At 38.1% G+C, this 17,175-nt stretch overlaps 1 protein-coding gene across 2 annotated transcripts in view; it reads right to left on the reverse strand.

The window, feature by feature from the left end:
• Positions 1–17,175, reverse strand: part of arhgap23b (Rho GTPase activating protein 23b) — a 353,808-nt gene that overhangs the window by 102,868 nt on the left and 233,765 nt on the right. For both annotated transcript variants that reach the window (XM_084134390.1, XM_084134391.1), the window contains exons 8-15: positions 8,610–8,765; positions 6,520–6,631; positions 6,136–6,175; positions 5,278–5,415; positions 4,847–5,167; positions 1,768–1,829; positions 1,586–1,695; positions 1,355–1,467 (exon numbers count right to left, since the gene is read on the reverse strand). In XM_084134390.1, the coding sequence (XP_083990516.1) occupies positions 1,355–1,467; positions 1,586–1,695; positions 1,768–1,829; positions 4,847–5,167; positions 5,278–5,415; positions 6,136–6,175; positions 6,520–6,631; positions 8,610–8,765 (1,052 nt within the window). The remainder of the gene's footprint in view (positions 1–1,354; positions 1,468–1,585; positions 1,696–1,767; positions 1,830–4,846; positions 5,168–5,277; positions 5,416–6,135; positions 6,176–6,519; positions 6,632–8,609; positions 8,766–17,175) is intronic.

Consider the following 17,175-nt stretch of genomic DNA (forward strand, 5'->3'; position numbering starts at 1 on the left):
TTTGTTTTGTGTGTGTGTGTGTGTTTCTTATGTAAAAATTTCCAGGATATAACTTCCTTATTTAATTCACAATTTTCCTTACAAATTATATTATCAGCATTACAATGTGAGTAAATGTAGCCGTGTAAAATGTAAGGGATGATTCCACCCTTCTAGATCAATGTGCATTTACGTTTAAATTGTAACATTTAATGGCATGGAATTACAGTGTAATTAGTGTTAGCCTACTATCTTAGCCTTTTTCAGTGCATTAGGTGAGGTACCGTTTTGGAGAGAAATTGGGTATTTTTCAATCTCTCTATTTAACCCATCTCATGGTGTGTGATGCTGATCTATCAGATTTTTTAATTCTTTGCAGTTATGAAAATTGATATTTTATGTGCAACAATAGCATGCTCAGGCTCAGTGGCCTTTCACCTAATTTTAAATGCATATATTTTTTATTTTTTTTAACAATATGATTTAAATGGTGATGAATGTACTGATTTGATGCATTTTAAAAAGATGGATGATAGATATTCTTCAATCTTTCTGACAAAGAACAAAATATAATGTGAATTACAGTATGTACAATTTTTTATTTATTAATTGTAGTGCACATTGTTTATTATAAGGGGGTAGAATCCACAGCTCAGTACTCACTACTCACTACTCATGAGTACTTTTAAATAAGCTACTTTTTTACTCTTACTCAAGTAGTTTTTTGTACAGGTACTTTTTACTCTACTCAGACTACATTTTTTGGAATGTAATGGTACTTTTACTTGAGTATGTTTTTTCAGTACTCTTTCCACCACTGGGCGTTCCCACCACGTCTCGACACAGCGTGTTCTGGCTCTCAGGGAACCAGGGTTACATACGTAACCTGAGACATTCCCTTTCAGTGAATCTCACGCTCCGCCCCACAGCGCGGGTATAAATAGGTGCACCATGCCCCCTTGGGTTGAGAGCCCACTCCACTAGGAGTATTACCTCTTCCTGGGCGCTGGCACAGGGTGCATCGCTGACAGATATCTGTAGAGCTGCGGGCTGGGCGACACCTAACACGTTCGCAAGGTTTTATAGCCTTCGTGTCGAGCCTGTATCCTCCCCAGTAATCGCTTCCCATAGTCAGTAAACACCGGAGACCGGAGACAGAATCACGATTAACCCCCCATAGTCAGTAAACACCGGAGACCGGAGATAGAATCACGATTACCCCCCCACACCCCCCTCCCCCATCCCCATCCCCCATCCCATCACCCCCAAAAAATATTGTGATAATAAATTTTCCCATATCACCCAGCTCTACCCGAAAGTATTTTCTCATAATTTAGTTAATGAAAACAAGCACTAGTTCACAACTCTTGTTGACCTTATTATTGGCAGCCGGCAGGCAGTCCTCCAGCCTCACTCCAAAAGCTTTTGGACCCGTTTTCTTTCCTTTTTTCATGATGTTAATGCCCCATGGTGCCTTATTACTGTCATCTGTTAGAGTTGGAGAAAGAGATGAGACAGATCTGAAAGATGCAAATGCAGACCAGAAATTGGGTAAAGGAGCAGGGCTTAGTGTCTAAGCCTATTTGTCATGGTTCAGAGAGTTCACCTTTCCCTGGGGCTCGGTTCACACCTGACGTGTTTTCAGTTTTAGACAGAAGGAAAGGTGGCATCATCCGATGAATCCTAGGAGAAGTGTCTAGCTTGTTGCCTGTTGGACTGCAAAATGAAAGAGATAAGACTACCACACTCACCATTCTATAAGTATGATTAAGTAGGCAAGAGAATCACCTCTGTTTCCTATAATCATTCAGCTTCTTATTAATTAGAGCCTGTCTGGAGAAGCCCAGTTCCTGTTAGGGTGTAAAATATGTTAGAGTGAATTTACCGTGCATTGCTGGCTAATAGCTGCTGTACTTTCATAGCAATTTTTACAGTCATAGTTCTACAGTTTATTTTATTTAAATTAAGTGAAAAGCAGCAGGAAATCACTGTGATATAGCATCACAATGTTTATCTGTGTCTGCATTACAGTTATCATTTCTGTAGTTATAGTACATATTAATACTATGATGTCTGCAGCATAAATTATGTGATTACATTTCTGAAAATTTCTGTTTGATTTTGCTGTTACTTTAGCTGCTGTTTTGTAATGTATATTTTTCTAAGAACAGAGGTGCCTAAACGTTTTAATATAGGGGCCAAAAACTTTAAAAAAAAAACGTATTTGAGGGTCATGGGATGTATACAGCAGGTAAAATAATTATTGAAAATGTCACCATTTTTCTCAGTAAATATATTTCTAAATGTGCTATTGACATGAAATTTTCACCAGATGTTGGTAACAACCCATTCAATCCACACATGCAAAGAAATCAAATCATAGATGTCCATAAATTAGGTTATGTGTAATAATGTTAAATGACACAGGGAAAAAGTATTGAACATGCTTTCTGAAATTTATTTAATACTTAAATAAATATGCTTAAAGGGTTAGTTCACCCAAAAATGAAAATTCTGTCAGTAATTACTCACCCTCATGTTGTTCCAACCGCGTAATACCTTCGTTCATCTTCGGAACACAAATTAAGATATTTTTGATGAAATCTGAGTGATGGATCACTTCTCCATAGGCTGCTAGGTGACAGAAACTTGCTGGCCCAGAAAAGTTATTAAAGAGATCGTTAATATAGTCCAAGTGACTACAGTGGCTCAATCTTAAGTATATCAAGCGACGAAAATACTTTTTGTGCGCAAAAACAAACAAAAATAACGACTTTATTCCACTATTCATTTCCTTCTCTCTGGGCCTCTAGTTGGTTCACGTAGTGTTTTTGCGCTGCGCATCTGTGTTACACGTCACCACGTAGGCTCACAATTGGCCGACGCTGGTCATGTGTGTGATGCGTGTTGACGTGCAACACAGACGCGCAGCGCAAAAACACTACGAGGCCCAGAGAGAAGGAAATGAATAGTGGAATAAAGTCGTTATTTTTGTTTGTTTTTGCGCACAAAAAGTATTCTCGTCGCTTGATATACTTAAGATTAAGCCACTGTAGTCACTTGGACTATATTAACGATCTCTTTAATAACTTTTCTGGGCCAGCAAGTTTCGGTCACCTAGCAGCCTATGGAGAAGTGATCCAGCACTCAGATTTCATCAAAAATATCTTAATTTATGTTCCGAAGATGAACGAAGGTCTTACGCGGTTGGAACAACATGGGGGTGAGTAATTACTGACAGAATTTTCATTTTTGGGTGAACTAACCCTTTAATACTTCAAGATGCCTCCTGTATGGAGAAACTAGTTGCATGCATTGCTTAGGTGTGATTTTGGCCCATTTTTCCACACAAACAGTCTTAAAATCTTGAAGGTTCCGTGGGACTCTTCTATAAACTCTGATCAGTTACTTAGTTATTTACATAGATTTTCAATTGGATTCAAGTCAGGTGATTGGCTGGGCCACTCTAGCAGCTTTATTTTCTTTCATGTGTTTGGGATCATCGTCTTCCATGTATCCATCCATGTCCACCCTCATTTCATCTTCATCATCCTGGATGGCAGCAGATTTTTATCAAGAATGTCTCTGTACATTTTCCCACTCATCCTTCCTTCAATTATATGAAGTTTGCCAGTACCGTATGCTGAAAAACAGCCCCACACCATGATGTTCCCACCTCCAAACTTCACTGTTGGTATAGAGACAGAGCGCAACGCGTCATAATCTGAAGACCATGTGATGAGCTTTGATTAATCATGTAACTGGGGGGGGGGGGGGGGGGGGGGGGGGACAATCCAACCGTCTCCATTGACTTTTCATTGCGAGAGGCTGCCTCCTTGTCATTTATGATTTATAACAAATGACAGAAAAATGCCTAAAAGCTGCTGTGTGACAAGGTGTACAGCAAACAAGCTAAAAAACCCAGAAATATATATATTTTTTATAAGCTTCCGAACCGTAAAAGCCAGCCTTTAAGGAGACAAAAGTGGATACAGGCAATAAGATGTGAAGCATCAGCAGGAAGAATGGGTAAATTGTGGGATCCTGACACTCAGTATGTCTACATGTGCCGTAAACATTTTGTCAGTGGTAAGTCAAATATCCAAATGTCAGTTTTATATATTATATTTATGTAAGCTAAGCTGTAGCCGTTCCAGTGGGCGTAGTTCTCAGAGTAGTTCGAGAACTAGTTGCGCTCTGTCTCAATTGATCCACTTTTATGTCCTGAAACAATCATTTTTTGCACTGACAAGGGGCAGGATTGCTTTCTACTTAATGATTGTCTTGCCTTTCCATGCCTTTTTGCACCTCCCTTTCTTTGTGTGTTCAATACTTTTTCCCTGTGTCAATTAACATTATTACACATAACTTAATTTATAGACATGATGGTTTGATTTCTTTGCGTGTGGATTGCATGGGTTGTTACCAACATCTGGTGAACATTTCATGTCAATAGCACTTTTAGAGATATATTTACTGAGAAAAATGCTTATTTTACCCACAGTATATATATATTCAATGTAAAAATAAAATAATTAAATGCTTAAATATATTTAATGTGCTAAAAATGGTTAAGTTCACTTATATTGTTTTTTTTTTTTTACATTTCAATACAATAATAAAACAAAACAATGTTAAAACAATGTTAAAACAAACATAAACTGGAAATAAAGATAAGCTTCTATGGCATATTTTCTCCCCTCCTCTTGTGATATGGCATGGCAGGCCAAATCAAATGTTATTACTTTGGACCGCAGGCCCTGGTTTAAACATCTCTGTTCAAGAGTTATTCCCCCCCCCCCCCCCCCCCCCCCCCCCCCCCCCCCCGACCCCTCCTCCCCCTCTCCCCTCCTTCCCCTCAACAAACCCCATTGTCTGTCTTGCTGTTCTCTCTGATGACTCTGATCCAACTTAGCATGTCATCCCTGTCCTCCGCCTGCAGCAGGTACTCGCAGAAGTCCTGAGTAGTCAGTCGCAAGGTGTGTTTATGCTTTGTCTCACTGTATGCTATGTCAATCAAGCAGCCTCGAATGCTGATTGGCTGCTCATCTTCCCCTTGCCATTTGCCGTGACCTCCTGCCCCGGCTGCGTGAAGCACCGCCTCCCGCTTATCCTTGTAGAGGAAAAGCGAATGGAAGCGCAACACACAGAAGACTCGTTTCCATGGCCGCATGCCACTGCCCACTTTCTAGATACAATACAATAACAGAGGTCTCAGGCTAGCCCACAGAAGTACTTGGCAATGTCTAAAATATAATTACATGAGTAATTAGACAGATGCATGAACTAGTGTCAGACCTTTCCCTTCTCAGTGAGAATCTGTTTATAATGCAGCCAGCCTTCTTTCCTGATATCAGTGACAGTGATGTTCCCCAGTTCAGAGGTGGAGTGACGTTTAGAGTGAGCTTCCTCTGCTGCTCGAAGGCTTTCTAGAGACTGGAAAAAAAAACAAGACATTTTTGAAAAGACTCTTAAAGAAGTAGCCCATGATTTACTCACCCTCATGCCATCCTAGATGTATATGACTTTCTTCTTTCAAATGAATAAAATATATAGTTATATTAATAAACACCCTGATTCTTCCGAGCTTTAAAATGGCAGTGGATTGCAACCATTGCAACCATCAGACTGAAGCTCAAAAAAGTGCATCCATCCATTATATAAGAACTCCACATGGCTCTCACGGCTAAAGGCCTTCTGAAGCAAAGCAATGAGTTTGTGTAAGAAAAATATTCATATTTAAAAAAAAAAACGAACATACGGACTGCACGCAAGTCTACAGCGCAACTTATTCGAGTAATTCGACGTGCTACTTCCGACGTCATAAGTTACGCAAGTTGTGCTTTATATACGCAAATAGACTGAGTTTGGCCGTTTAGCCGCAAGCTACAATTTTACATTGTAACGAATGAATATTTTTCTTACACAAACTCATCGCTTTGCTTCAGAAGGCCTATATTTACCCCCCCCCCCCCCGGAAGCAGCAGGCTGCTTATTAATATAACTCAGATTGTATTAGTCTGAAAGAAGAAAGTCATATACACCTAGGATGGCTTGAGGGTGAGTAAATCATGGGCTAATTTTCATTTTGAAGTAAACTACTTCTACTTTTGGATGAAGAATTACTGTAATTGAGGTTGGATAGAGAGAACTCACGCCATCTGTGAAAAAGCTTTTGACACGTTTTGGTAGTCTCCTGTAAAAAAAGAAAAAAAAAAGAAAGAAAATTACAAAGAACAGACAATACTTCATGTAGTAATTGGTACACCCAAATTAATCTCAGTTTAATCAAAATTAAAACACTACAAAACTTCATGCAGTAATTTGCATTTCAAATAATGTAACATCAGTTCCAGAAGAAATTGGGATTGTGCCACAAACTGATACTGCGCGAAAATAAACACTGAGCACTGAAATATGAAAGCCATATTTCCATATTTTGTTTTTGAGTGTGCTTGTAAAGAGATGAGACATCAAACAGCATATTATGTGCAATGTACAGTGGCTGTTCCAGAGGAACACAGAGTGTCTCACACTCACAAGAAAACACGGCTCTCCTCCTTGAAGGTGTTCAGACCCTCGTCACATGACTTAGAGCGCTCCGTGGTAATGGCCAGCATATAGGAGGACCGACGGCTGTTTTTGAGATTGCCTTTAAAAAAGTGCAATAAAGAACAAAAGAGAAGATAATGCACAAAAAAGAGAAAGAGTAGGTTACGATGGATGAGTAAGTGAAAAGATGAATACTAGGGCTGAACTAGTTTGATAAATCACACAAATATCATAATTCTACAACCTGCCCAATGCTTTATTTGTCTATGTAATATATGCTAGATATTATGTGCAAAATGGTTTATATATGTATATGTATATTGTTAAACGTTTAGTAAAACAGTTTAAAAGCATCAGAAACTGTTTTTATTATAATGTTTAATGACTACTTTGAAAGCCAAATGACTGCACTCACTTCACATTAAGAGGTTTTATTTGAAGTTTAACATTGACAGCAACATTTAATAACCCACTTGTTATTATGGTGTTCATTTTGAAAAATAGAAATGCTTACATAAGAATATAACAGTGAAATGTTTTTCTTCAACTGAAATTTATTTTGCCATTACTTAAAGCTGCAGTCCATAACTTTTTTGGGTTAAAACTGATCCAAAATACATTTTTCATGTAGTGTTCAAAGCTATCTGCTTGCCTTAACTCAATTCAAAACGGTAAGCTTGTAATAATGTTTTTAATTCCAGTGGTACTGGTGGATTTCCACAGGAAATTTGAGTATGTCTTTGCGTCATTACGCCACATCTGTACACATAAAGAGGGTGTCGGGTAGTAGGCTATATTGCGTGTGAGGATGTTGGAGGTGGAGATTTATAGCCTTTTCTCACAGCTCTTGATATAATTAAACTTATCAATTTGATGGCGGATCCAGAAAGGTTCAAACGACAATCACCAGTGACAACTGGAGAAGGTGGACAACTGGTTTGAAAGGTGGTGTGAACTCCGTGTTTTGAAGGGGTTCAAAACGGACGCAGAGACAGCTTTTTTTCTGCTGGACAAGTAAGACATAAGCGATCGTTAGATTTAATCAGCGCGATTTACTGCAATGCTTTTTTTCCCTTAGTTGGTCAGAACAAAAGTGGATGTTACTTACTTGTTCAGATGACATTTTTCTGTGAAAATTCTCATGTTGGTCCTACTTCCAAAAAGTAGAATCTGTGATTCCAAATGACAGTATCCACACCGGTGCGGTGACTGACAGCCGCACATTCTCCTCAAAACATTGGATTCATCCGTGCTGTGCCGTGCCAAGCCAAGCCGAGGCACAACCCACATAAAGTAGATAATTACGCGAATAACTGCAATTGCAGATTTCAAACAGAGATGGCGAAAAAGAGGAAAAACTACGGACTGCAGCTTTAATATAATGAAATTTATCATAGAGCATAGTAATTATAAAGATATTATTGATTTGACTAATTACTGATTAACTGTTACATCCCTAATGAATAAATTAATGAATTATATAAATTAAAAATAATTACCTAATATGAGTATGAAGGCTGTGAACTTGTGGATAACTTACCAACCATTAGTAATAAAAAAATAAAAATCTTAATAGCTGTTAAAATTGGGGGGCCTGTGTTGATGACAGATGTAAAATAGAGGAAAAAAATTATGGATGTTAGAGACACTGAGTGGCATTGACAGTAGACATATAAAGAGACACATTTAAAGGAGGTTAAATATGTACTATATTGAAACCGAGGCAACAGGGTTATAGGTGGTGTGATTGATGATGAGGAAAGAAAAATACAAATAAGATTCATGATGAAAGATAGAGATGTTTACATGACGGTTATAAATAACATATAAAGTTGCTATTGGATAGACTGATGATTATCAGTGTCAACAGAGAGGGAGGCAGGAATAATTGAGACAGTGTGGCAGTTAGATAAACTGGACAGGCACCTGGCAGATAGAATAAATGGATCAATATGGTGACACCAACAGACTATAAACATGCACAAGTGCTAGAAAACCTACTAAGATGAAGTGCTCAGATAGAGGAACAATAGAGGTCACTGTGAATGGAGCTGGATTTGGGGTGGTGGACAACTCACTGCAGTCTCTGTAGAAAAGGCTGGTAAGGGGGGAGGTGAGGATTTGACAGACAGGGCTGGTGGTGTGGGCAGATGCCTGGCACAAGCTGCTGGACACCACGGAGGACGCCGGCACATGGCGAGCACACAGGTCTACACTGGGACTGGTGGGCTCATCTATCAGAGGAGGTGAATGTTAGAGGGGTGAGAGAGGTTTTAGGGGGTATGCTAGAAAGGGTAGGCTGCTCCACTGACAAAAATCTTTTAGTCTTAGAATGAAGAATAGAATGAGGCATTTATATAGCGCTTTCATATGTACTACTGTACACCCAAAGCGCTTTACAATCATATCAGGGGATCTCTCTTCAACCACCACCAGTGTACAGCATCCACTTGGATGATGCGACGGCAGCCGGCAGTCTTCTTAAGTTAACCATGAATTAATGGTTCTAGTATGGATAAAGTAATTTGTGGCAAGAACAATTCTAAAACCTGACCCAAAATATATTAAATCTGTTTGTTTTTTTCAAAGAAAACACTTTTCTTTTCTTTGCTGATTGTGGTGGGAAATCTATATATACAGATCGGAATAGAAGATATGCTCATGAGGTCACATTAGACGGAAGTCACTGTGGTTACAGTCACTGAGTGGCAGAGTTAGTGTTCTGCTTGAAAAAACAAACATTTAAAATGAGAAAAGATATGTTGTGTGATAGACAGTACAAATAGATGGAACAAGAAAAAATAGCTATCTTTTTACAGAAAACCAAAAGCTACAGAAAAATGGAAGCAAATGGATTCCTGCCATTCACAGAAACAAGTGGAATCTTGGAAAACAAACATGGATTTGTATTTGCCATTTTGTCACGTATGTTGAATTTTAGAGTAAAATTATACCCTATATTATATATTGTATTGACTACTCATCATTTCAATATTTTACATCTTATTTTATGTGTAGCTTTTAAGTTTTTGTCAGCATTTATTAAATCTATTACCTTGGGTTCTACAAAGGGGGGTGATAGTGTTAACCAAGACAAACCCAGTTCCATTTTGAAGGAAATCAAGCATAGCGTCAGTTCTGGCAGGTCACGTTAGTCAAGCTCGCATCAACTGACTCTCAGCTGATCCACGTCTACCTATAGGAATACGACGCCTATCATATATAAGCTCCTTCAGTATTATCAGCAGTTATTGCGTTTCTCAGGAGCTAATTACCCTCCTCCATCCCCAGCTCCTCCTCTCGTCAGTCAGGATTTGGCAGTTTGATTCCCCTTGAATCAGAATAAATTCTCGAATGATGTTGTACTTTAAAATCTTGAATTAATGATATCTGCAATACATTCATGTTGGTCCTGTTCTGTTTACCCTAAGGGGGGTTATTTGCTCTCTCCCTGCTCTTATCCATGCTAGGCTGCATGGATGCGCAGGGAGTTCTTGCCCACAACAGAACCATACCGCCAATCCAAACTGTATATTTAAAAATGTATACGATGTTTAATAGGGAGCCAATGCAATGTTGACAGAACTGGGCTAATATGGTCATACTTCTGGTTCTGGTAAGAACTCTAGCTGCTGCGTTTTGGACCAGCTGTAATTTGTTTATTAAGCGTGCAGGGCAACCACCCATAACAGCATTGCAATAATCTAGCCTTGATGTCATGAACACATGGACTAATTGTTCCGCATTTGTCAATGAGAGCATATGACGTAATTTAGATATATTTTTAAGATGGAAAAATGCGGTTTTACAGATACTAGACACGTGACTTTCAAATGAAAGATTGGTATCAAAGAGCACACCCAGGTTCCTAACCAACGACGAAGACTTGACAGAGCAGCCATCAAGTGTTAGACAGTATCCTAGATTATTACGTGAGGAAGTTTTTTTGTCCAATAATTAGAATCTCTGTTTTTTCAGAATTAAGTAGTAGGAAATTACTAGTCATCCAATTTTTTATATCACCTATGCATTCCGTTAATTTTGTGAATTGGTAAGTTTCATCAGGGCGTGAAGAAATATAGAGCTGAGTATCATCAGCATAACAGTGAAAACTAATTCCATGCTTCCTAATGATATCTCCCAATGGTAGTATGTACGTCCTAGTACTGAGCCTTGTGGTACGCCATACTGAACTTGTGATGGATGAGACATCTCTTCATTTACTGCTACAAACTGATAACGGTCAGATAAGTATGATTTAAACCATGTTAATGCAATTCCACTAATGCCAACATAATTTTTGAGTCTATTTAAAAGAATGTTGTGGTCAATAGTATCAAATGCAGCACTAAGATCGAGTAACACTAATAGAGAGATACAACCACGATCGGATGATAAGAGCAAATCATTTGTGACTCTAATGAGAGCAGTCTCAGTACTATGGATCCTGACTGAAAATCCTCGCAGATATAATTTCTTTCTAAAAAGGAACATAGTTGTGAGGATACCGCCTTTTCTAGTATATTTGACAGAAAAGGTAGATTCAAGATCGGCCTGTAATTAATTCTGTACGATCAAGTTGCGTTTTTTTAACAAGCGGTTTAATAGCCAGCTTAAAAGTTTTAGGTACATATCCTAATAACAAAGTTGAATTAATGATATTAAGAAGAGGATCTATTATGGAAGTAAAATAATGCCAAATGTTTTTGAAACAAAAAAGCCTGTTGAATTGCACTAACCATGCTTGCATTTTAATGCATTGTATTTTTAGGGCTTGCATTTTTATGGGCTGAAATTCAACATGGTTGAATATTTAAGCTGTGAATATTTCAATTAAAAACATTTCAAACATATTTTCATTATTAAAAATTCAATAATCCATATTCACCTTTCATATTTCACTTCCAAATTAGTCAAACTGTTTAAAAATACAACCTATAATATTCAACAGGCATTTTACGGTCCATTTTATTTCACTTTGCAAATTCGCTTCCACAAATTCAGTGGTTCAAATTCAACAGTAAATTCAACATTGACATCCAGGAACTGCAGGAAAAGCAGTAGATTACCAAGCATATTCTCCATCTGCTGTTAGACAACCCTACATACAACCGCCATTATAATAATCACAAATACACTTACATTGCTGTAAATGAGTTTTAGGAATTTAACTGGCTTGTTCTAACTGTTGCTGGTCTTCGTCAAAAACACATGCTTTTGCACCACCTGCTGGTGAGGTTGACTAACAGCAGATGGAGAGTATGCTCGGTAATCTACTGCTTTTCCTGCAGTCCCTCGATGTCAATGTTGAATTTACTACTGAATTTGAACCACTGAATTTGTGGAAGCGAATTTGCAAAGCGAATATGCCTGTTGAATATTATAGGTTGTATTTTTAAACAGTTTGAATATTTTGGAAGTGAAATATGAAAGGTGAATATGGATTATTGAATTTTTAATAATGAAAATGTGGTAACACTTTACAATACGGGTGCACTAATAAGCATTAATTCATACTTAACTAATGCACAGATATTTCAATATTTTTCCTATTTAAAACTTGACTCTCCTGTAGTTACATCGTGTACTAAGACCGACGGAAAATGTAAAGTTGCGATTTTATAGGCTAATGTGGCTAGGAACTACTCTCATTCCTGTGTAATAATCAAGAAACTTTGCTGCCGTACCATGAGTCCAGCAGGCGTAATATGACGCAGCGCCTGAAAATAGTCCCCAGCTCAGTAACTTCCAACGTGACCGGGACTAAGTTTGTCTAACCTATTAGACTAACCTATTTTCAGGCGCTGCGTCATATCATTACGCCTGCTGCACTCATGGTACGGCAGCAAAGTTTCTTGATTATTACGCAGGAATGAGAGTATAGTTCCTAGCCATATCAGCCTAGAAAATCGCAACTTTACATTTTCCACCGGTCACGATGTAACTACAGAAGAGTCAAGTTTTAAATAGGAAAAATATCTAAACTCTTTGGTCATTTTTTTGAGAGAGATGCTAATGGTCCTGTCCGATTCAATGATCTATGCTAAGCTATGCTAAAAGTGGTACCGCCAGACCCGGAGATCGGCTGAATGGATTCGAAAACGGTAAAACTCAACTGTTTAACTCTGGGGGAGTTGTAAAATGAGCCTATTTCCAAAAAAAGTGGAGTATCCCTTTAATGTATGACTCATGAAGAACTAAACCATTAATTAACGATTACTGCATCAGCAACTAATAAAGATTCTAAATGATTAATAGATTAAGTAATATATGAATTGTTATTAATTAAATGTGTCATAATGTATCAATTCCTTAACTTATTTTATTAACTAATAGTGTAAATCAATGCGTTAATTACCACAGTTGGTCAAAGCAGTGTACTTCAACTTCCAGTTGTCTGCTTTAATTAATCATTAACTAAGGATTTGCAAATGTATCATTATGTTATGAGTTAGAGGCACATGACTATTAACTAATTGTTAAGTAATATGCCATTTATGGGTTTTGACAGCTTGCACATGCAGTGAATGTAATGTCGGTGAATGTGTGTGAAGGATGGGTGAGTTGGGCTGCACACAAATATCAGCACACAGAATCTGAACTCCTGACGCTGTTACACTGTGTTTAAACTGGACGAGACCAGCTGTCTACAATGGACATGACAGACCATCGCAAGTCCATTTGTCCTTCGTAACAGAACTAGCACAAGAGCTTGGAGTACGTCAGGAATAGAGTGTGGCATCGGTTTACTGTCAGGGTTTTGTCGTGTAGTGTCGTGCCGCATCCAGTGTAGTATCACTGACTACAATGGACGTTCTGTTGTCTTTGTCCAGTCTAGACACAGTGTTATGAAATAGCAAAGCTCGACCGCATGTTTTCAGTGTTCCACAACCTCAAGCTTAACCTGTCATAGTCCTGTGCCATGAACAACAAGGTTCATCGGACTCAGTGAAATCTTGGTTGTACATGGTTGGAAATTGAAATCCATGGCTTAGTGTGGATGTCAAAACCAAAATGGCATATTACTTAACAGTTAATAGTCATGTGCCTCAACAAGTAAAGTCATAACATAATGATACATTTGCAAATCATTAGCTAATGATTAATTAAAGCAGACAATTCAAAGTTGAAGTACATTGCTTCAACCCATTGTGGTAATTAACGCATTAATTTACACTATTAGTTAATAAAATGTTATTAAGGAATTAATACATTATGACACATTTAATTAATAACAATTCATATATTACTTAATCTATTAATCATTTAGAATCTTTATTATTTACTGATGCAGTAATCATTAATTAATGGTTTAGTTCTTCATGAGTCATACATTAACACATGATTATCTGTGCATTAGTTAAGCATTAATTAATGCTTATTAGTGCACCCATATTGTAAAGTGTTACCGAAAATGTGTTTGAAATGTTTTTAATTGAAATATGCACAGCTTAAATATTCAACCATGTTGAATTTCAGCCCATAAAAATGCATGCATGCAAGCATGTTTAATGCAATGCCTATTTTTTTCCAAGTAGTGCAATTCAACAGGCTTTTTTGTTTCAAAAACATTTGGCATTATTTTACTTCCATAATCTATGACCTCTGGAAGCATCTCTTTCAGTAGCTTAGTTGGTATAGGGTCTAACATACATGTCGATTTAGATGATTTAACAAGTTTAGCGAATTCTTCATCTTCTATAGCAATGAATGAATCAAATTTTTCCTTAGGGAGACTACAATGCACTGCCTGATGCGATACTGTATTAGACAGTTGCATAGTTATAATTTTCTCCCTGATGTTATCAATCTTATAAGTGAACAAGTTCATAAAGTCATTACTGCTGTGCTGCTTGGAAACTTCTGGGCTTGAAGCTTTATTTTTCGTTAGTTTAGCCACTGTTTCAAATAAATACCTAGGGTTTAGTTTATTTTCTTCTAATAGGGTTGAAAAATAAGCAGATCTAGCAACTTTTAAGGCCTCTGTATGCAATCGAGCACTCTTTCCATGAAATGCAAAATACCTCTAGTTTAGTTTTCTTCCAGTTGCGCTCCATTTTTCTGGCTGCTCTCTTAAGGGCCCGAGTTTGCTCGTTGTACCACGGCATTGGACTATTTTCTATTTTAATCTTCTTTAAGAGCAACGGAGCAACTGTGACTAAAGTGCTGGAAAAGAGAGAGTTAATATTTTCTGTTGCAATATCAAGCTCTTCTAAGCTATTTGGGATGCTGAAATTATGAAACTGATCAGGAAGATTATTAATAAAGCAATCTTTAGTGGCAGAAGTGATAGGTCTAACATATTTGCAACACGGAGTTGGCTTTACTTGCCTTGGCTAAATGAAGTTTACACGAGACTAGATAATGATCTGAGATGTCATCGCTCTGCTGCAGAATTTCAACGGCATCAACACTGATTCCGTGTGATAATATTAGATCTAGGGTATGATTACAACAATGAGTAGGTCCTGACACATGTTGTCAAACTCCAATAGAGTTAAAAATGTCTTTAAATGCCAGTCCCAACATCTTTTTCGTTATCTACATGTATATTAAAATCAGCAACAATTATGACTTTATCTGCAACCAGTACTAACTCTGATAGAAAGTCAGGTGGCACCATACTCTGACTTTAGCCAGCACAAATGGCTACAGTAGCCAGCACAAATCTCAAACATGATTTATCATTTACACTATATATTGCTATATTAAGCACCAACACTTCAAAATAATTATATTTGAAACTAGACTTCTTAGTAATTCTAAAAATATTACTATACATTACAGCAACACCTCCCCCTTTGCCTTTCAGACGAGGTTCATGTTTATAACAGTAATCTTGCGGGGTGGTCTCTTTTAAAGTAATGCAATCGTTTGGTTTTAACCAAATTTCTGTCAAACACAGCACATCTAGATTATAGTCTGTAATCATGTCATTAACAATAAGTGCTTTTGAAGTAAGGGATCTATATTCAGCAACCCAAGCTTTATCATTTGCTCATTTGTATTATATCTGTTTTTTATTTGTTGAACATCAATTACATTTTTACCCTTAGATGGGTTTGGAAGTTTTTTGTATGTCCTAATTCGGGGAACAGACACAGTCTCTATATGATGATATCTAGGTGAAAGAGGGATCTATGTGATGGGATCTGACCTTGGTGACATGAAACAGCTAGCAGACGGTTGGTTTAGCCAGTCTGTCTGCTTCCTGACCTGAGCCCCAGATTTTCATGTTTGAGCTCTAAGACTATGTGCCATATTACTAGAGAGAAGAGCAGCACCATCCCAGGAGGGATGAATACCATCTCTTTTCAACAGGTCAGGTCTGTCCCAAAAACTTTTCCAAATGTCTATGAATTCTATATTATTTTGCGGACACCACTTAGACAACCAGCCATTGAGTGAGGACAATCTACTAAGTATCTCATCACTCCTGCGAACAGGAAAGGGGCCAGAGCAAATTACAGTGCCTGACATCGTACTTGCGAGTTCACACACCTCTTTAACATTAATTTTGGTGATCTCCGACTGGCAGAGTCGAACATCATTTGTGCCGACGTGAATAATAATCTTAGAGAATTTATGATTAGCATTAGCCAGCACTTTTAAATTTGCTTTGATGTCAGGTGCTCTGGATCTCATCACTCCTGCGAACAGGAAGGGGGCCAGAGCAAATTACAGTGCCTGACATCGTACTTGCGAGTTCACACACCTCTTTAACATTAATTTTGGTGATCTCCGACTGGCGGAGTCGAACATCATTTGTGCCGACGTGAATAATAATCTTAGAGAATTTATGATTAGCATTAGCCAGCACTTTTGAATTTGCTTTGATGTCAGGTGCTCTGGCTCCCGGCAAACATGTGACTATGATGGCTGGGGTCTCTATTTTCACGTTCCGTGTAATAGAATCGCCACTAACTAGGGCACATTCAACAGGATTCACAGTGGGTGTTTCACTGAGAGGGGAGAATCTATTTGAAGTTGTAATCCGAACGGAAGAGCGGTGTTTTGTCCCGTGATTACAGAGCCTCACTGTCACCCATTTGCCCTGCTGCACGGGCTCTACTTCAGCCGGAACCAAACAATGTAAAGAGTTCACTAAGCTAGTCGCATCCAAAGCAGTATCTAAAGCCCTTGCACTCTTACAATTAACCTTGATTAAAGCTTGGATGCGTGTCTCTAGTTCTGAAATCTTCCCCGTCAGCTTTACTATCTCCCTGCATTTATCACATGTAAATCCTGTGCTGACAGAGAAGGATATGCTAAACATGTTGCATGAGGTGCGAGTAACAATAAGAGGAGAAGATGACATGACTTACCGTGTTTGTTGACTGATCCTACTCACCTAAGTTGTTTGATGGACTCGTAAAAGGCGCGAGTGCGTGCAAGAAAAATAAATAAATAAAGAGCGAACGGATGGCACGCTAACAGACTAGCGAATTACTAGCGTTTTGTGCTAGCAGTAACGATTTAGATTGAAGCTAGCGATTTCAGGTTAATGTGTGATGTTGAGTAAGTTATATTTAGCAGTATAAACAAAGAATGATAGTAATTAATGATTCAAAACAGAAAGATATACAAAGCTTTCAGACGCACACCAACGCAACAGCAGCAGAAGCAACAAGGCAGACAGGAGCA

Source organism: Abramis brama, assembly GCF_963993115.1.
Source record: "Abramis brama genome assembly, chromosome: 14".
NCBI classification, from domain to species: domain Eukaryota; kingdom Metazoa; phylum Chordata; class Actinopteri; order Cypriniformes; family Leuciscidae; genus Abramis; species Abramis brama.